This window comes from Leptidea sinapis, chromosome 14 (genome assembly GCF_905404315.1).
Source record: "Leptidea sinapis chromosome 14, ilLepSina1.1, whole genome shotgun sequence".
NCBI classification, from domain to species: domain Eukaryota; kingdom Metazoa; phylum Arthropoda; class Insecta; order Lepidoptera; family Pieridae; genus Leptidea; species Leptidea sinapis.
The window spans coordinates 419,413-442,137 of record NC_066278.1 but is presented as its reverse complement, the minus strand read 5'-3'; the positions used below and the strand labels follow the sequence as shown (position 1 = coordinate 442,137).

General features: G+C 33.9%; 1 protein-coding gene across 4 annotated transcripts in view; it reads left to right on the top strand.

The window, feature by feature from the left end:
- LOC126968051 (protein sprint) overlaps positions 1–22,725 on the top strand; it is a 331,292-nt gene that overhangs the window by 115,929 nt on the left and 192,638 nt on the right. Inside the window, exons 1-2 of one of the 4 annotated variants that reach the window (XM_050812830.1) lie at positions 10,344–10,458; positions 21,674–21,980. The exons of 1 other annotated variant lie outside the window; for it this stretch is intronic. In XM_050812830.1, coding sequence (XP_050668787.1) covers positions 21,832–21,980 — 149 coding nt within the window. In that variant the 5' untranslated portion in view covers positions 10,344–10,458; positions 21,674–21,831. Of the gene's footprint in view, positions 1–10,343; positions 10,459–13,849; positions 13,876–21,636; positions 21,981–22,725 lie in introns of those variants that run through there. 2 more of the 4 variants (XM_050812832.1, XM_050812831.1) reach the window with 2 other exon arrangements.

The following is a 22,725-nucleotide window of genomic DNA, read 5'->3' as shown; positions in this document are numbered from 1 at the left end:
CAGAAACCCGGATATTTAGTTACGCTAATAGTATTTAGGTAAATTAAATTGCAAGAGAAATAGTTAAGTTAATATTTACAGAAGAAATTGTCTTATATTGGCGGCTCCTTTGCACAGGTTGCCGGCTAGATTATGGGTACCACACCGGCGCCTTCTTCTGCTGTGAAGTCGTAATATGTAAACGTTATTTTTTTGGTCTGAAGGTAGTAGTAACGCGATAGGTAGTGAAATTACTGGACAAATAAGACTTATTTATGTCTTGAGGTGACGAGCGCAGCTGTAGTGCCGCTCCGAATTTTTGTGGGCGGCACTGCAATGTAATAGTCAGGGCGTCTCTATTACAATCAGCTGAACGTCCTGCTCGTCTTGTCCCCTATTGTCATAAAAACTTGTCTTCAACGGTTTAATCCGAATATTTGTAATATGCTTCTGGAACATGTAGTGCCTCTTTCAAAATTTATTTGCTCTGAAAGTAGGTACAGAAATCATTTACCAGACCCTGGCCTTCCTCAGACAGGGGAATAAGTTATATATATGCTATATCACATCGTCTATCTTTTACTAAGATAAAATTATTTAACGTAATTTTTTCATCCGAACTTAATAACAATATTGATAAAGGATACTGATGAGGATGCCATTATCTATAGTAATATTTAAATATAACCACACAGGTCTACCTACTTACCTGTCATCCTAAAAAACTAATCGCAATTTTGTAACTTAGTAAGTCGTAAGAAAAAGGCGCTTCCGCAAAGAAAGCTATATCAAATTGAGCTGGCGTACCTAATGGATAATAAATCATACACGAAATTTTCTTTAAAGGTCCTTAAAATTATCCTTTAAAATTCTTATAGCATGTAAAAAAGAGCCGGGGAGTCTTATATGTCTATTTATTTTCTATAAGCTAAATGTGAATGCCATTCATTGTTGAGAAAATAATGGAAGTTATATTTAGAAACAATATAAAAGCAGTAAGCAAATAAGTAACAACAAAATAGCGACTCAGTGACTGCTAAAATACATTTTCAAAGCTCTTATGCATCATATTTCATATTGCTTGAGCTAGTCTATCAAAGACATTAAAGCAATATCGTAATCCCGTCTCCAGAACAACATAAATACGATTTGAAGATAGATCTCAGATCTAAACATAGTTTAAGCGTATATGTCGACATTTATATAAACAATGTTTAATTGCCAGTTCTCGGTACCTTTGCCCACGTCCGCGTGTCACTTCTAGAAACTAGGGCTCAGCTTTTGATTACGTTGAGTAATTATAACTTGATACCAGTTCTAAGCGGAAATTTTGAGAGTGCGCTGTGGCAAGTCCACATTTATTGTTGCCACAGAAATAAGGAGATCCGTAGGAGAACCAAAGTCACCGAAATAGCTCAAATGATTGCGAAACTGAAGTGGCAGTGGGCAGGGCACATAGCTTGACGGACAGATGGCCGTTGGGGCAGTAAAGTCCGTGAATGGCGACCACGTACCGGTAGACACAGAGTTGACAGGACCCCAGAAGATTGATGATCTGGTCAAGATCTCCGGATTGGGTTGGATGAGGGCAACGCAGGTCCGATCGTCGTGCAGAACTTTGGGCTCCCCCAAAGTTCTGCAAAGCCTTTGTCCAACAGTGGACGTCTTCCAGCTGATATGATGATATGATGATGATGATGACTGTGGCAATATTAGATCCAATGTTATAATTCAGTGAGAGTTGTTAACCTAGTAGACTTCGATGAGAGCTATAATTTGGACGGCCTGAAAAATTTCATAAAAGAAACATTTTAACTGTTGCATCTCAATATATTCTTGATAATAGACTGATAGATACATAAACATAACAGATAGACTTGCTAGGAACTGTGTCAATCATGATTTTCAAAACAGTAACGAACATATTATACTTGTTATGCCTACTGCTCAGTTAAATCAAGTTAGTAAGCCTTTTGTTGGGCGATGTATATGCTCTTACAACATGATCTAAGAAAATATACAAAACAAATGTGTTATGAAATTGACAAGAATTGTTAAAAACGTTTATTTGGTAAAGGTAACTAACAGATTGGGAATGGATCGACCGCCGTCAGACTTTTTCATTTTAGATTTTATTGTACTAAATTATATTCTGTTGAAATAATATGAGCCCGTTGAGGACTTGCTCCCGTTCTTCTCAGGTCTGGACATACATTTTCGAATGGATAGTTAGTTTGTAGGTTAGGTACGGTAGTTTTTGATGTTAGGTCATCTTAAATCATATTTTGAATAAATATATTTGATAAAAAACCAAGCGGTTTAATGTCTCGCGTTTGGCCGCAGGTGAGACAACTGTTGGTGAGTAAGTAGCACTAATGACTGTTAACACATATTTAATTCAGACTACATGTGGACTACTTATTGAGGAAGAACTGAAATAATAAATTACTATAAAGAATCTATCTACCCGAACTATTTTATGAAAGAGGAAGACAAGTAAGAGGATGGGTCAGCTGATGTTAGCTATCACCGCAGTCAACATTCTCCTCAACACCAGAGTAATCACAGGAGCATTGCCGGCCTTTTAGAAAGATAGATACCGATCTATCCGGCTGTATGTCAGCGGGCTATATCTTATAAACCCCAATAACAACAAATAAGAAAATCAAGATGGCAGATTTAAAACAGCCGCATACAATTAATTACCTATACAAAATTATTCTTTTACATTTTTTTTTTAAATCTTATACCCTGTACGTAGCCCGACTCTTACTTAGAGATATTAATAGTTACATCCACGAATGCGACAATGCTCTTTCATTTTTTATTCCTTAATGTTTATGAAATGGTTAAGCGGCGTCTACCAGTTCCAGCAATTTAGCAATTTCACAATAAATTTCACGCAACTCTAGATGCTTAATTAATAAAAAGTGGATAGACTTAGGAATCTGTAGACAAACTGTAAATAACATTTATCTCTAATTAGAAACCTGATTAATATTTCAACTTTCATCATGATCAATATAATAAGTTTATAATAAAATAATAAATAACTTGCCAAGTCTTTTATATTTTTGTCCACTATTACCAGATACAAACCGACCGATTTTGGTCCTCAAAATCAAAGTTTAATAACCTTTATTCAAAAGCATCTTTGAATCGTCACTACAAATATTTCTTTTAAATTACTCAATTTACCATAATATATTCGTAAAAAGTTGAGCTAGTGAGAAGAACATACAAGGAACTCAACCTCTTTTCAATCAATTGGAGTATTTTACAATGGCTGTAATATACATAACAAATTAGTTTGTAAGGTGCTGCATCCAATATAATATAAGTCGTGTTTAAATAATATAAATTAATTCATGAAATATAATAATGAATTAATTGTATAAATATAAATTATCGTATATTGGATTCATCGACCCTTAGACCTTCAATTCATTGTTTGTGTAAATATCCCTCGTGAACCTGATGGTCGTGATTACTGTCACATAAAGAAATTACATCCAACAAAAACAATGATTTATTAACTATAACAGGTCGACCTGGCACCACAAGAAGCACCCGTTGACGAGTTAACGCACCAGTGTTGATGTACCAGCCATCATTCCCTTCGCACATATTTGAGGGAAGGAGACGACCCGGCCCATGACGCCGCCGCAAGTTATGCCATTTAATGAGCATGACGAACCATGTTATAACATACCTACGCATGATAACTAAAAATTACAAAACTAATGCTTATAAAGCAAGCCCACAAATGATTATAATTTATAATGCAATTAAAGCGGATCAAGATACAACTTTAAAATAAAACAGTAGATATTTATGCCCTTAAAAGCCAATGCATAGATATTTGTTAAGGATGCTCAATTATCCATCTTAGTAGTCCAAAGATACACAAGAATTTTGACATATTTCGCCGCATAAATAATTTACGATTCAGTTAATTTAGATTTTCTGTTTAAACACTAACCCCCTTATTCATAATAGTCTGCTAACTTAAAGGATAGCTAATTCTCACTCTGTCTTCTTCTATTGACCTAAGTCAGAATGAGAAAAAACACACCTAAGCGGCTGTTTAATGTTAGCGGACCATTATGAATAAGGGGATAAGTAGTACTATGGTTTTCGATAATGTATTTCACGTTTTCTCTTCACTTCCTTTATTACCTCAGCTTTTAAGAGAATGAAGGCAGCATGTGCCTCTCTGTGCCATAAAAGATACCAGATCGGTACTTCATACACTTAATACGGGCAAAATTCTGAAGTTAAAAATGAAAATTATTTTAATGACGTAATTTAATCTCATGAGAACTTATATGTATACTTACATATATTTATTGGATTTCAGAAATGTTTTCATCTAAAATTTAATTACATCTTGTTCTAGAGATTTCTAAAGCGAGTCGATATCAGCTTTGTTCAAGGTCAAGTACAAGTCTACTACAACGTCAATGTCCAAAAAGATTTTGCTATCTCTGCTACACTTATGTTCGCCTAGTACTAATAACAAAATTGGGCTGTTCATAAGATACGCTTTTTACTCGTGAACTCGACTACACCACAAATTGTTGTCATTAAGGAATGTCATGAACATATAAATTACATTTTAAAGTCTGTCGCAAGCTTAACAACTAGGAAATTCTGTTGTTCTTATAAATCTATATATATATAAAAATGAATTGCTGTTCGTTAGTCTCGCTAAAACTCGAGAACGGCTGGACCGATGTGGCTAATTTTGGTCTTGAATTATTTGTGGAGGTCCAGAGAAGGTTTTAAAGGTGAATAAATATGAAAATGCTCGAAATTTAATAAAAACAGCAACTTTGTTTTTCCTTTGATGTGTCCCCCGTCGTTCAGAAATTAAATTGAAAGAATAGTTTAAAATGAATAACTAATTAGAATCTTTATATCTTTCTAACTTTCTCAAGAGGTAAAAACAAACTTTAATAATTTATTTATTGATTTTTTCTTATTACTTTATATGGCAATACAACGTTTGCTGGGTCAGTTAGTAAAGATATAAAAACTCAATTCGGCAATGCGATTGTCTAAGAAAGTTCATTACTCTATGGAAACGTCTTCACTGCTAAAACCGTTGTTCATATTAATTATTCAGAATGATTGGGACACTAATGCACCAATATGTATTCATAGCAGAGTCTTCATTAGCCAGTCAGGTACCCTTAGGTGCCTTGCGAAGGTTCCTACAAATTGATACAATTTTCACAAGGGAATCTAAGAATGAAGTTATTTTGCTCCGTTTAACGCTGAGGTATAGTTTAATGTGATCCCAGGGAGTAGAAAGTGGGTTGTTATTTTATTATGCTTTTTTATGGTTGTTGTTGAAAGAAAAGGAGTGCGATTCCCAAGTTTTTTTAAGCTATTTACTACATTTTTATTTATAATTAATTTATCTTTTTTTTGACTTTCAATTGATGGTAATTGATATGCCCTGCCCATTACAATGCAATGCCAACCAGGATTCTTGAAGAACCCCAAAAATTCAGAGCGGCACAACAATTGCGCTCGTCACCTTGAGACATAAGATGTTAAGTCTCATTTGCCCGGAACACAGACCGGAACACAGTAATGTTTACACATTACTGCTTCACGGCAGAAATAGGCGCCGTTGTGGTACCCATAAACTAGCCAGCATCCTGTGCAAAGGAGCCTCCAACTCGTCTGTCTTTTAGTAGATGTTAAGCTGAAACAGATATAAATGGTTAGGCAGTTTCTTGTTATTCAGCATCCTTTAATGCAAGATATGAATTTACATATTGAAATTACGTATTTTCTGCTGTGAGAAAATAATTAATTATGCAAGAATTATTGTATCTGTTTGAATGACGCCGTGTCTAGTGAAATAACTGGGGTAATAAGACGTAACATCTTTGTCTCAAAGTGACGAGCGTAATTGTGACGCCGCTCTGAATATTGGTTTCAATCAAGAATACTAAGAGGCATTGTAATGTTATGCATCAGTTACTGGTTCTATCAGCCAGTTGTTCGAGTCTATTCCAGGTGGAATATTTAGTTTCTCGTATGTTCTTCTCACGAGCTCAACTTTTTACAAACATATGGTAAATTCAGTAATTTAATTTAAGTAACAGCCGCCAAGGAGTGTTTTTTCTCATTCTGACTTAGGTCAATAGAAGAAGACAGAGTGAGAATTAGCAATGCTTAAGTTAGCAGACTATTTTGAATGTTAGTCTTAAACTTTAAGGGCCGTTTGAGTGTAGGTACATGATTCGAAAAATTTTTTGCATTTAATTGTAACTGCGTATTAATTTATTATTAAATTATAAAAACATTATAAAAAAAGAAAAGGGCAGACATGTAAGTGTATCAATGTGTTTTTTTTTCCTTTTTAAAATTTTATTGTTTACCGATACTTAAACAGGTAAAAGATAGCTCAAAATCAGCGCTGCGGCCACTACCTTGTATAATTTACAACACAAGCTGAGCATCGGCCTTTTCTTTTGCCATACAGCATATTTAGTTAAGTTGGTATTGCGGCTTATCATATCACCCAACTGGGTAACAGACAGATGGGCGGACGTACAGTAAGTACGGTTAGGTACCTAAAGCGAACTGCACTTTGCTTTGCTACAATGCTTTGCTATACATATATTACACCAGTGAGAGGCTCCTTTGCACAGGAAGCCGGCTAGATTATGGGTACCACAACGGCTCCTATATCTGCCGTGAATCAGTAATGTGTAAGCATTACTGCGCTTCGGTCCGAAGGGCGCCGTAGCTAGTGAAATTACTGGGCAAATGGGACTTAACATCTTATGTCTCTAGGTGACGAGTGCAGTTGTGGTGCAGCTCAGAATATTGGGGTATTTCAAGAATCCTAAGCGGCACTGCATTGTCATTAAAATGGGCAGGACGTATCAATTACCATCAGCTGAACGTCCTGCTCGTCTCGACCCTTATTTTCATAAAAAAAAATATTATGATTGTCTATTTTAAGTTAAAGTAAGTAAGTATAAGTATTACGTATACTGCAAAAGAATTATAACTACGTCAATGGCTTTTTGATTTGAAAGCTGCATTGAAATCCCAACGTTCGATTTTCATTTTATTTGAGCCATAAAAGGACATGGCCAGACGATTTTGTTCACATAATATCTCAAAGTTGTTTTCGTTTAAAACTGCTTCCCTTTAAGGGCAGAGGTTTATTGTAAACCGGATAGGGAGAGAATTGCGGCCATCAAAGGATTCCATCAAAGCGTTTTTATAATTATTTTTTATTTTAATACGCCATGTTTATAAAACAATGTTTTGTTTTTTTTTCAATATTTTGTTTGATATTTTCGAAGGCTGCAAGAGGAAGTCTCCTAATTTTAGATTTAGCAAGATGGCGTTCTACGAATTGAAATTCATTCATTATTTTACCAATCTTTGGCATTTCTGTATTATTGTAAATTAAGGGGTGTTTCAGAGTTAATTTTGCGTTAAATCAAACCATATATATGTACTCATGCGATATATATTTTACATATTGTTACTTATGTTAGTTCTGCAATCCAATGAATAATGTCTTTGTGCCAAAGACAGCGCGTGTCTCCGACATTATCATCGACGAAAAAACCAAAAAAAAACAATCATAAAATACATATTTGTTGTTACCTCATCACATAATTCATAGTTTATGCTTATTAAAATTGTTATCTTTTTTTTTAGTTCGGTATTCTTTTAAAACGTGTTTTTCAGTTTTTTTTTATTCGTTTTGACTATGTTCTACTAGTACCGGATGACATGGACAAGATGGACCGACGATCTGATCAAGATACCGAATTACGTTCGATAAGGGCAGCGCAGGACCGATTGTCATGGAGATCTTTGGGGGAGGACTTTGTCCAGCAGTGGACGTCTTCCAGCTGATGATGATGACTACTAGTATTGACTAAAACATAAATAGTAGTATGATAATGCGACGAGCGGGCACTCGGATATACAAAAGGCATAAGAGGCATTTATTTTCTCCAAATTGATTCCTTTAGAATTCTTTTTGATGGCATTTCTAATATACTAGATACTACTACCGCTTCGGAAACAAATGGCGCTCTGAGAGAGAAGAAGCGGTGCCAGTATAATGAATTGAAAATAAATACTGACACGCGTTCTGTGATTCGTATAGAATTGCGAATTTATACATACATACACTAAGTCCTTCATATCTCATAAAACCTAGAAGAAGCAAAATCTGATGTGCTTCAATTCTAACCATCCCCGTTACGCATTTCTGTAAAGGAAAATAATTAATTATATTTCAAAGAGACATAGTCAAGTGTGAGTGATAACAAGTTCCGTTTAACTTAAGACGATAGAACAAAGTAGAACAAACTCGTAAACATTACATATTTGTTATGTAAATCGGTGGAGAAATGAAAACCATAAGATACTATTATTTTTAAACCGGATGTTGATGTTTGAAGAAATGGTCAGTCACCTTTCTCGGTAATCCAAATAATTAATTAACTTGTCGTGCATCCAATAAAATTACATGCACTGGGCGCTATACTAAGGAAGTCCACACACTAATAGACTAGATGAATATTTCACTGTGAAATACATACTATAGAAATAGATATGCAGTGTATTTGAATACTGCCTAAAACTTTGCGTAAAATGTTTTTGTTTTTGTTTAAACTTTCAAGTAATTCTGGCGTTATAAATATATTGGAAAAGTTTCCTTTTAATTATTATTAACTGAATTTGTTTAATTTTGGCGTTTATAGTTTTGATTTCACATTACAATATTTATAATGTAACTAGCTGACCCGAAGGACGCTGTTCAGTCAATAGAAAAGAAAAGATGAACCTAAGTATTTGAGAATAATGTACTTAGTCAAAAGATATCGGAAATGTGAAATTAATATCAATGAGTTAAAAGTGGAACAAAAGATGTATTTCTGATGATTTTATATTATATAGTAATGTAATGATAAGGATTAATATCTTGATTTGTGTAAACAGTATCAGACCTTTATAAGATACACAATTCCACCATACATTGTTTTGTTATATCTCAAAAGACTTAGTTTTATAATATGTAATGACTAGTAATGCGCAAGTATGATTTTTTGATCTCTATAGTAGTGCTTTGATAACACCTTGTAGCTCGCCAAATATAATAATTCTAGTACCTACAATGGCTTTATAGATTTTGCTGCTCCTGCTTGTTCAAATATTTATTTAAAGACTTTCTTTTGATTGATTTAATTTAGAAGCGGAGATTTTGTATTTCAGTTCTAAAAAGCATCTAGAGTCAAGACCATTGCCTTTAAACCGAGAAGACTCCTAATACTTAAATATCCGCATGCAAACTGTTCAGTCAACAAAGGTTTTCGGGTTCGGGAGTCTGAATGCTTATTGGTTTATGATCAACATATCGTAATTGATCACTTAATTTATATATTGTGATCTATTTTCGTAATCTGAAAGCGTTCGTCATTTATAAACGTCTATGCTAGGGCTATTAATATGTTAGGGATAGAACATACAAATATAAGTAATGAGGTAAGATAAATTAATACTAATTCCTTGCGGGACGAGTGTGCCTATTACACATTACGTTATAACATTGTTGTACGCTTGCACTCCGAATTTAAAACATTTGTGCAGCAATGGTGTGTAAAATGACAGCAATACAAATAAATTAAGAATCTCGTAGTGAAAATAATCGCCATATTATATATATTTAAAATCAGCAGTTTAATAATAATAAATACTAATAAAATAGCTTTATTAAATTCCACAATAGTTACATAAAAAGTTACACAAAATTACTTAGTTTGATATTTTATAATTATATTACTATTTAACTTTAATAAATCTATTACTTATGCCATTTAATCTCCTTCTAATTTGGACCCCCTCATCCAGTCTCTCCCTGCGTTGGATACAATCTCGTCTTGCCACCGGGCCAAAAATACTAATTGATGAAATGTAATATTTTATTAAAGTTTCCGCAGTTAGACATTCACGTTCGCTGATTCGAATTATGCTACTACTTACTCCTTAGTGGTTTGTAAGTCACCTATAAGAAGCTACTTAACGCGGCTGTGTCACTTATAGTGCCTTCTTAGATAGATTTCTATGGTTTACACAGACAGGCCGACAACATAGTTATTAGTGATCGGGACTATAAAAATAGAAATCACACAGGAAATAAAGCTATTGCTTCATTTTCACATTCAGGAATGACGAACTTTCGCATTATACAGTTCTCGGTTAACCCTCTCGTAGAGTAAATATCATTATTTATGAACAGTGTGTAGGAAGCCTTATTTAAATTGTTATCCTGCGCATACGCACTGCAAGTTAAACTCGCCTCAGTTCTCTCACAACATCGGCAACGGTCGGTCGATCGACCCGCGATTCGCGAATTTCACACAAACAACGTATTTACCTTATAGCACGTGTACTGAGTGCATTGTCCTGTTTTTACTTAATACGGTATTTGCGTACTCTTTTGTACACAAGTTTTACATTTAGTGTTGTGTTGTATGAAATGATTTTCGATGATATGTTTGAATAAATAGATTTGAATGTGAATTTCGGAGATAATCTATGATTCATGATATCGGCAAGATGTTCGATGATCTAATTGACACCCACTTACGCGTTAATCAATACTTAACTGAGCCTGCTAAGGTTATAACCGTTTACCGCTTCTGATATAATATGTATAACAATATTTGCTACATTCGGTCACCAAGACTCAGGGCCATTGTGATAACTGGATGCTACCAGTACAGTAAGAAAATCTCTACTTTGGTATATTCTTTAATAGGTGGACAAGCGATCTTATAGTTAATGAATGGTAAATGATACGCCCTACGCAGTTGCGTCTCATTAGCCGTGTAATTTCACTGCTTCATGGAGGAAAAATTCGCTGTTGTGGACTAGCCGGCAACCTGTGAAAGAACTCCTCTGGCAACTTTTAAGAACGGCTAACCCATATATTATATTATATACAAACGCTCAAATGTGAGTATGGCATTTTAACGCATCTTTAAAAAAAATATAAAAACTAAAAACTCATAGTTTTCTTCTGCTTTGTATCTAGGTTTTTATTGAAGCAGAAGATACAAATTTCAATAAACAAATTCAGTTTAACCCTCCAAGTATCTAGTTTTTTGCACACATTATACTTTAACTTTGGCCGTTTATAATGTAATCATAAATTGTAAAAATAAAGAAAACATTACAACAGAAACCTCGCGCATGAAATGGAGGTTCTATATGAAACATTTATTTCATAAATTTGTAAGGATTACTCAAAAACAAGTATTTTCTGCTAGAAGGGTTATGGAATTTCAGCAGACTGTTTTTCGTACAATGCTAACGCTTTCTCTTGCCTGTCGTCAACAGGCGGTATGGGTTGGATATAACAACATCCTTTTGGACCATGTTCACGTTGACGATAGACAGGACCGGGAAGGGCCCTCGCCACGCGTCCTAGTACTGAGCATGATACTTAAGTCTGGCGTGTGGTGTAGTTGTGGTATTAACCAGTGTCGATAATTTTTGAAACCAAAAAAATAATAGTAAGATCAAACCCATTGGAAATGGAAGAGAATATAACAAAAATGGAAGGAAAAATAAATTATGAGCGAGATGAGGTCGGGAAGTGGAAAAGGGGGGGAAAAAACTGTTTATCTCGATTTCCGGCAAAACTGTCCAAAATCGCCCGTAATTTATTTTTCCTTTCATTTTTGTTATATTCTCTTCCATTTCCAAAGGGGTTCCATCCTACTATATTTTTTTTTCACTTTTAAAACCTTTTTTAAGGGCTGCGGCACTGGTCTATATACAATATTGTCGGGTCAGCATTAGTACTACTTAATATGACATCCAGCGTTTTGTTGACACACTTTACAAATTCAGTACGTAATTTAAATGATAAAACATTTATCCGATTGAAACGCTTAAGTTATTTCCTAAAATAACCGCATCAATAATCATCTTGAAAATGGTTATCAATGAAAGATATCGATTTCTTGAAAATAATGTTGCAATGTTTTTGGTATTTATTTATTTTTGTATACCTATCTGTATATCGGGTGTCTCATATTACAATAAACGTAATTAATACGCACATAACGTCGTTAAATTTGGATGTTATTTACAACATTATGTTACAACATTTAAAGGTATTTCGACGGGATTTTCGGGCGATAAGCCGATTTACCTTGTTTTTTATGCGTTTTCAAACGTAAGTGAGAACGTAAACAGTGTATAAATTACTTAATGAATTTTATAATCATAGTTTGAATACATTTTAGCTTTTCGCATTTCATATTGCTCAGATTATGTGTGATGGAGGTTTTGGTGTGTAGAAGTTTTCGTTTTAAAGATTATCGCATTAGTACATAATATAATTAATCAAATGCTAAGTAGGTACCTAATAAATGATTATGGTGGGGGATATATGATTATGGAATCTTCTGACCACAGGTTTGGTCATATAAAAGAAGGTTCCATCCAAATTACGTAATATTTTTGGTACTAATAAAGAAATTTTAAAATTTTGAAATTCGAATGCGAATTTCACTGAGCCCTATCAGTTTTCATTATCATTTGGGTCATTTGTTTGCCCTCTTAATAGCCTCTAGACAAATCGTTGTCTACTATCTAACCAAACCAATTGAAAACTATTGATATAATAGACACTTGAATGTTTTTTCATTAAACAATGTTTGTTTAATAATTGTTGGCTCGTTGCCAGCAGACATATCATGCCACGGCGATCTTTGTTCAATGAAACGGACTGTTAATAATATTTCTTGCATTGTAGCGTGTCTGATGTTTTATTTACAATGATTTCATGTTACTTTATGATTCAAATTCAAATATTTTTATTCAAAATAGTATTTAAAATCACTTATTGAACGTCAAAAACTACCACCCATTCAAAAGAGACTGCCTCAGACCTGAGAATAATGGGCGCAAGAAACTCAGCGGGCTTTTTTTTAATATAAATTATGGATTATAATGTGATATCGTACAATAAACATTTATAATTAAAGAGCCTGAGGGTGTTCGCTTTATTCCCAGTACGTGGTGGCATTAAGAAAATCGTTTATACTTTAATAACCTTTCCCACACAAACGTTTTTTAACAATTCTTTTAAATTTCGTAACACATTTGTCTTGTACATTTTCTGGGATTATAATGTAGAATTATATACATCGCCCAACAAAAGACTTACTAACTCGACTCGATTGTTATATATGATTGCCTGTGCCCAGTGGGAGGCTCCTTTGCACTATGATGCCGCCTAGATTATGGGTACCACAACGACGCCTATTTCTGCCGTGAAGCATTACTGTGTTTCGGTCTGAAGGGCGCCTTAGGGAAGGGAATCTATGTCTCAACGAGCGCAGTTGTAGTGCTGCTCAGAATTTTTAGGATTTTCAATAATCCTGAGTAGCACTGCATTGTAATGGGAAGGGCGTATCATTTACCATCAGCTGAACAACCTGTTCGGCTCATCCCTTATTTTCATCAAACCCGGTAACGCTTCTCGCTTCGCAAGACACGTGCGGCGGTAATTACATATTATATACCATCAGGTGACCCTTACGCTCGTTTATCCATTTATTTCATAAAAATCCTATTATAGGTTATGTGTTAGATATATATTTATACTTGACATCACCTTAAGCCAGTTATAGAAAAGAATTAACAGAAACTATAATATAAATTTGTAGTGTATGTGTGATTTTTCGGGGTGATAAAACAGTAAGAAAAAAAGAACTTGTTTGTAGCTTTGCATGGCCACATAATATCATCAAACGGATCCATGGATTCATTTAGCAGACTGATCCACTTTATATCAACGCCGACTCTTATATTTAATTGATATGGGTACGTAAATTCAAATATTTTTATTCTAAGTATTATATAAAATCACTTATTGAAAGTCAAAAACTACCACCTATTCCAAAAGGTATGCCTCAGACCTGAGAAGAACGGGCGCAACAAACTCGGCGGGCTTTTTTTATGAAAATATGGATACAATGTAAAATCGATCAATAAAATTTATTATTTAATAGCCTGTGGGTGGGAGGTCGTTCTATTCCCAATCAGTGTTATCATTAAGAAAGCCATTTATGATATAGTAAACTTTACCACACAAACGATTTTTTAACAATTGTTTTGAATTTCGTAATACATTTATTTTGAACATTTTCTGGGATCTTGTTCTAAAATCATAATATACAACACCCCACAAAATACTTTCTAACTTACTATAGATCAGCTCACCTACGTCGACGTTTCATATAAGGCCAGTCATATGAACTGAATGTCTCATCATTTTACAACATTCCTCTTTTGAATGAGTAAGCGTTTATCATGCCTATAAAATACCAACGTTCGAAGAAAGGAATGCACAAGTCGTAGAAACTTGAGAGTACATAAAGATGATACTTAGGCTTATGTTTAGGCTTAGATTAAGGATTGGTCTCCACTGCGCTCCAACTAGATGCCGTACTACCTAAGAACAATAGCGTTTTTTATTATAGCAACTTTATATTGTAGTGTATATTAGCTATTTGTAAAAATGCTTGTGTGCGTGGCATCTTGAAACTCAATGGCATCTTTCAAATTTTGTAACTTACATACCTACGCTTCCTGTTATTTTACATTTAAATTAATAAAATACAAAATACTTACTGATGATATGTGATCCCAGTGTCTTTCTTATTTCTTTACGCAACCCGGCATTTTAGTTTGAATTATTAGCAAAGTTTAACAGAACATATGGCGCTTTAACGTCACACATTGTTCGAGACTGGCTTAAGCAGCCGCTTGGGGTACTACGCCTGCGGTACCTAGTTGGAGCGCAATCCTTAATCTAATCTAGGTTTAAATAGTTTATTTCTGAAATAGAACAAAAGTTCACTTACATGAGAACAATAATTCTAAATAAACATAAAATAAAAAGATAAATTTTAAAGTTACGGTGACTTTATACAATAACTATTCAAAACACGTCATGTTCTATGATAACAAACTGTTTGACAGTTTGGAATAGTGTTTTTGAAGTCGGTTGTTTTTTTGTTAATTTTTTTTTATGAGAAGACATTTACATCATCTTTGATAACTAATATAAAGTTTTTGACGTTTTTCTTTTAATTAACTTTGGTTCAAAGCTTTGGGCTGCCTATTACCACAGTAGACATCACGAAAACAATAATTTTCCCGTCACATGTCTATGTGGTGGGATGACTGCAGGGAAGAGTTTCTTAAGACTGTGGTAGAAGTGAAACTTCAACGGTAAAAGTTTAAACAACGTATTTCAAAGCTTCCCGTCAATATTACAAATAAAAGATTTCAACGTAAGTTAAAAAAAACTTTCGTAAGAAATATTTCCAAGAAAATCATTCAATGTTGTTTAAAAACATTACATAACTATCATCATGTAGACAATAATATCGCATTATACACTGTATAGCTATCATACATACACTATACATAAAAATCTTACGCTTTTTACTTTTTTACGCTCTGCAAGGCCCCATAAGGAACTTCGTTCCAAAACTCCTTTTTTAAAGTCGGTTTGAAAAATAACCTGACAACCCTATTGCTTCAATGGAGTACGCACATATAGGTAGGTATTTTATCAACAAGGCTTAGTTTCCGTACTGATACATATGTATACTGTGCTATTACTCGCCTGATTTTAATATAATAAAGTCAAGCCTTATCCATCTTCTATATTTTAATTTATTTTTAATTTATTAAATTAGACCAAAAATATGATATGCGCTATACAATCGTATATTATATTTTATAGCGCACTTTTAATATGACCTATAGGCGACCATTTGTATAAATAAATATTCATATATTTTCATCATATATTTTGCTTTCCAACAAAATTGTTTAATAATAATTTTTCTACAATATCCACTCTAATGATGTATTGTAGTAAAGGTCTCATCGATAGCTATCAGAGCTCTTAATAAGGCTCGACACACATGACCTTTCGTCGTTCAGACAACCTTAAATGTAAACATCGCCGCTTTATCTGCCTTTCATCGTGTCTTGATGTATAGAATATTATAATATTTATACATGACATAAGTAAATTAAAATTAAGTATCAAATAAAAAATATAAATAAAAAAAATAAAACACTTTTTAAATGATTAAAATGCGTGTAACTGAGATTTACATTTGATTTTGCGTAAATGTTACATTTTTATTATTATTTTAGTTAGCCCGGCCGATAACGGTCCTCCTGAAAACGTGCTCTGAAAAGGTCATGATACGTCGGGTTTATTAAAATAATAATAAAAATGTAACATTTACGCAAAATCAAATGTAAAAACTCAGTTACACGCAATTTAATCATTTATAAAGTGGTTTATTTAAATTAATATATGTAGATACTAAAAATCTATGCAATAGTATATAATATTATTACATAATTAAATCAAGTAAGCTTACATGCAATTGTAATCTATACATATATAATATTACTAGCTGACCCAGCAAACGTTGTATTGCCGATATTAAAATCGCGAAAATTAACTGTTACATAAATGAATACAAAAGTAACTGTAGATCGTAGATGGGTGAAATTTGAAGTTGTATATATTTTTTAATGCTGACTCATAATCAAACAAATTTAAAAAAACTGTCAAAAAAATTAATAAAAAAAATTTCGTGGGGACCACCCTTAACATTTAGGGGGATGAAAAATAGATGTTGTCCGATTCTCAGACCTACCCAATATGCACTCAAAATGTCATGAGAATCGGTCAAGCTGTTTCGGAGGAGTTCAAAGTTTGACACCATGACACGAGAATTTTATATATTATATAGTAATAGGTATACAATGAATATTTTTTAAATAATACTTGGCTTACGCTGGTTTGTCCTCCGCTTGCACAAAAAAAATGTGTCCTTTACAAAAATACCGAATCAGAATAGTGCTTTAAAAAAAATTATCTGTTTGTCCGTTAGTCTGTAGGTATATCCAGGCAATGAATTGGAAAAACTACTAAATAAATTGAATTCATATTTTATTAAATGCACAATTAATTGTATTTAATTGGATAAGGATTAATGGTGTATTGCTTAAAATCGCTTCGTAAATTAGCTATTATTTCTCGTAAAGAGTTAAGGATAAAAAATGGATATTGTGGGTTATCCCTAAGAGATGAGAGATATATAGCTACTATTCTGAACTTTTTTGTAGATCTTTTTAAGGTGTGCTATAATGTAGTACATTATGTTTGTCCGTCGCGTGGAGTTCAGCCAGCGCGTTTGCAATTTAGCGCAATTTTTTCATATTTACGACACCACATTAGAAACCTCAAAAATTATCAGTATTTCTCTACTATATTATGCATGTTTTATACATATAAACCTTCCTCTTGAATCACTCCATCTATTAAAAAAAACCGCATCAAAATCCATTGTGTAGTTTTAAAGATCTAAGCATAGATAGGTACAGACAGCGGTAAGCTATTTTTTTTACGTTATGTATTGATGTACCGCCAATATATTTACAGCAATCTCTTCCACGTACATAAACATTATAACTTATATAGTAACATAAACGACAACCATAATTTTAACTCTAGACATAACTACAAGCTAACAGTGCCCCCTACTAAGTTCTGTAAAATAAACAATTATTTTGCATGCAATGTTATTAAATTTTATAATAAATTACCAAAATGAGTATCTGAATTATCTATAAATAAAATTAAATCTTTTATTAAACGCAGACTTATTACAGTATTAAAGATTTCGTAAACGATACTACAATATGGAATTGAATAGTATTATAGTTGTTATTTTTTATGTTTCAGCCTTGTATTGTTTTACCCCCTTATTCATAATAGTCTGCTAACTTAAAGCATTGCTAATTCTCACTCTGTCTTCTTCTATTGACCTAAGTCAGAATGAGAAAAAACACTCCTTAGCGGCTGTTTAAAGTTAGCGGACCATTATGAATAACGGGGTTAGTGGATTGCAATTTTTTTTAACATATATATGTTTAAACTTTTGTGTAATTAGAATTTATTTGAATTGTATTTTAGGTGATTGACTTTGATGCTGCTTTATAGTGTTCAAGCAAACGACACCGCGGGCAGCAGCTAGAAATCTTTACGCAGAATATCTTGATCCCTCGTCTGAGATAATTGCCCACAGAAAAACATTCGTCATTTACTTATATGGCAAATAGCGTTACGACGTCTCCACTTCGTTTCAAATTGACTCATTGAATTGATTTGTAATTGTAATTTAATGGTGATTCTATACAATTTTTCTTTTTGCAGAACTAATAAAATGCCATTTACTTTATTGTCTTAGAAAGTGGTTTTTTCTTTGAAGACATATTTTAATTTGTGTTGAACTGAATAACTGCTTATTTATTTTCTACGATCTAGATTTCGAATGAATTTGTGCGGTGATCCCATGCGAAATGGGTGCTTTCAAAAATCGCGTACACTTACTTAAATAGCCGCAACGCTCCTGTGATTCCTCTGGAGTTGCAAGAGAATGATCACTCACTTGATCACCGGTGATCACTTAACATCAGGTGAATCGTCCCGTTACAATACCGCTTTTACACCATACATTGCTGAACCCTGGTTCTTGATTATCTAAATCTATAAATACCGCACTTGGTTTGCTCATTACTAATCTTTCGTGAGACATATTACTAACTTTATTTATTAACACGGCTTTACTCACGTTTTAACTGTAAACTGTAATAATGTAATACCGACTAGTTTCGTACCATTTGGGTGGTTGGGTGGGTTCGCGATGACGTCACGTCTCATAAAGCGGATTTGTGCACGTAGTGCGCGGCTGTATAGGGCGGGGGACGCGGGGTGTTTGTGTTGAACACCAATAGTGTCACAATAGTTTCAGTGATACCGTGCTCGTCATCACGTTAGTGTGAACCCACTCAACTCACCTTGTTGAAGGACTAGAAACTAGTTGCTAGTCACACCGATAAACCATGAGTAAAGCTGTGTTAAATAAATAAGGCGAAACAGTTCCGAATATACCCGCATGACTCGAAAGATTTTTTTCCCTTGCACAGCCACTTCGTGGTGTAGTCTGCCGGCTAGAGAATCCACGAATCGATACGACTTTGGATCCTTCAAGCTTTTAGTTTATTACCCACTTACGTTTACTATATACCACTGGACTGGCGGCTGTCAAAGTGCTTTTGTGCCTGTTTGATATTCGCCATTTTGGCGCTGTTGGCCATGTAGCGAGAGTCTGCGGTACTAAAACTAGTGATGACACCCTCAGCAAACATCGATAGATGGTGGGAAACTATTTACAAAAAAATGTATACTTTATTACGTTAACACAAATTAATTCAAAATGCTAAAATACTTCAGAGTATTGTACGTTCCTTTGCAGCCATTTGTATTATACGTCAAAATTAGTTCTCTGGACGCTCGCGAGTTGCGCTTCAAAGAGGCACAAAAAAAAATCTGTCAAACATATGGAACAGCCTGTCCAGTGGTTTTTATACAGGTCATTGTTATTACGCCTTAAATGCTTCTACATCTCATTGAGCCATTCGTCCATTTTCCCTGTAATGTATAACTGCCTTGTTACAAATACCGACTTTACAGAAGTTGAAACTGTTTTATGTAAGTGATTTTAAATTTGAAGTGATTGGGTCGTTCTTAACTTGTGTGGGTGTACATAATTCATCATATCCCGTTGTTTTGTTAGGGGATACAACTGATGGCCAGTGACCAGGCGAGCGTGACGCCTGTCCGAGAACAGTTTACGTGTTGCTTTCCGACATATCGTACTGTACTTCCCTCGACGCTTAAATGTTAATCGTCGCATTGAACTGTTTTATAACGTATTTTTGAAGTTTTTTGTGATCTTTTAGGATATTTTTGAAGACATATGGTAAGTTATTAGTGCGTATTCTTTTGCAAAATTAAAACTTAAGCTTTCCCTGACCTATTGTAGGATATCGCGTTTTTTGCACCATCATTTACAATTGAACCTTTTAATCGGAATCAAAGGATATAGGATACAGACAAAACGGGATTTTAATTTTAACCAACCATCCTTTAAGTAGGTACTTGTAATTTAAGTAATTAATTGCATATCGGGCTAGCCGGTAAATGGGGTATAGATACGATGTTAGATAGTATAAGTAATTAATGTGTAAATTTACCATAAGGCAACACATTGTACACAACGTGGGCTTCCTACAAAATAAATAAATAAAAATAAAAAAAATAAACTTAATGCGAAAAAGGATTCCATAATGACTTCTCATTGGAATCAAATGCATTTTATCAAGTAATAAAACGCTATATTAGTTATTTATAATACACATTATTAAATTGTGTTTACAATTTACAATTCGAAGTGTAGGTACACAATTAATTGCAAAGTTAACATCATTTAATATGTTTATAATATAACTAACTGTTGCCCGCGATGACGTCCGTATGGACGCTATATAACAGCAAAAACAATATGCCTGCATCTTTCGTAATAATATGTAGCGTATATGTTGTAATGATCTCTTGTTAATGTTCATGCAAAATTTGAGTTAAATCTAAGTAGTTATTGAGTTTTGCCCGGATATTCTTACATACAAAAAGTGAGTTAAGTATAATCCAAATGTTTTGAGTTTTCTTGAGAGTTAATTCCGTCAATATTCGTCTTCAAACAATTCGACACGTGTTTTGCTTCTACATGAGGCATCCTCAGGAGATGTTGATTCGCCGAACTCCGGCACGAGACTTTTTTTTTTGATAATAATGGATTCCCGCAAAATAAAGCCTACTTCAATATTTTTTTTATTAAGTATAATTTTGGATTCGGTATTGTTTTAAGAACACACAGTTATTATTCTTTTAAAAATATTTAATGTACATACCTACATATTTTAAAACAAAGTCCTCCGCTGCGTCTGTCTTTCTGTCTATTCGCGATAAACTCAAAAAGAACTTCATTGATTTTCATGCTGATTTCACCAAATGATACCTTGTTTCTCGAGGAAGGTTTTAGTATATAATTTGTTAAGCTTTTGAATACATTTTTGTATACATCAATGATATTTGTGTGGTGTTGGAAAAATAAGCCGTCTGGGAGCTTTCAATGAAAACGCTGTCTGAACCCTTTGAGATATAATTATGTGAGGCTTATTATTATTTATTACCACATATTATAAAATCATTCAAGAAATACATTTTTGTTTCATAACTTTGAATAGGTACCTACATATTTCCGATGGCTTTAGACTAGATTATTCCCGAATACTAACATCGTTTTTTTACTGACAAAGCAGCGTGTGTCGGCTCTGCTTGTGATATCTTATATATTTAAACGAGCAATTTTTGTATATATTATATAATCTGAATGTCGGAAACGGCTCCAACAATTTTAATGAAATTTAGTGGTAGTTCCGGGGGCGAGAAATCGATCTAGCTAAGTTTCAATTAAAAAAAATGTCGTTTTATCCGTGTTGTAATCAGAAACAGCTACAATAACATTAGAATACAAAGGCAAATTTCGCCAGTATATACAAGACTAAAATAGCTCAGATGGGACATTGGGTGATCCGGAAAGCAGAAGACCCCGGTTCGAATCCAGATGTGCTATTAGATTTCTTTTGTTCAAGTTTTGTACATTTTTAAAAATCCTAGCAAGGTTCGGTCGTAAGGATATTATTATATTATATACCATACTTAACTAGACTTAATTGTGCATTCATAAATGAATAGTGCTTAGTTTTGTGTCAAAACAAGTTAAAGGATCGCGTCGTTTTGTATAAAACCAACGTGTGATACTAAAGTGAGTGATAATGTTGATAACTAAGTACACTGCTATTCTTCTGGAAAGTGCGAGGAGTTCTGAGTCCCGGAACAATTCAGTGTCTCCATCTAATAATGGAAATTGGAGTTCATCGTTGGATAACACGCCCAGAAGACCCTGGCGTAGAAGACGGTTCAGGTATGGTTTTGGTTTTATTGAAAATATTATGTTTGACCATTTTTTTTTAATGACAGTAAGGCAAGAGAATAGCAGGACGTTCGGCTGATGGTAATTGATACGCTCTGCCCAGTACAATGCAGTGCCGCTCAGGATTCTTGAAAAACCTAAAAATGCCGGCTAGGTTATGGCTACCACAACAGCGCCTATTTCTGTCGTAAAGCAATAATGTAATGTAAGCATTATTATGTTTCGGTCTGAAGGGTGCCGTAGCTAGTGAAATTACTGGGCAAATGAGACTTAATCTTATGTCTCAAGGAGGCTAGCTCAATGTTGTACCACTTAGAATTATTTGATTTTTCAAGAATCCTGTGCGGCATTTCACTGTTATTGTCAGGGTGTATCAATTACAATCAGGTAAACGTACTGCTCGTCTCGTCCCTTCTTGTCATAAAAATAAATCACGCACTATCGTGCTGTCACATCGTCTATATGATAGTGTATTCTAAGCCTTTAAGCTTTTCTTGTGTAATTTTCTCAAACACTATTTACAGATAAATGTTACAAAATAACTTCAACGAACGCTGTAATTTCCGGCAAGCATCTTCCTGTTACGATTATTCAAATAATTTTATTGTTCCGCCATTAATATTCATGAATAGAAACCACATGATATCTCTCTGTATCAATTACGCGTTGTTGTGTACAAACATGACAGACAGACTGCTGGTTACAATTATTATTAAAAGACAATATTACGAGGCGT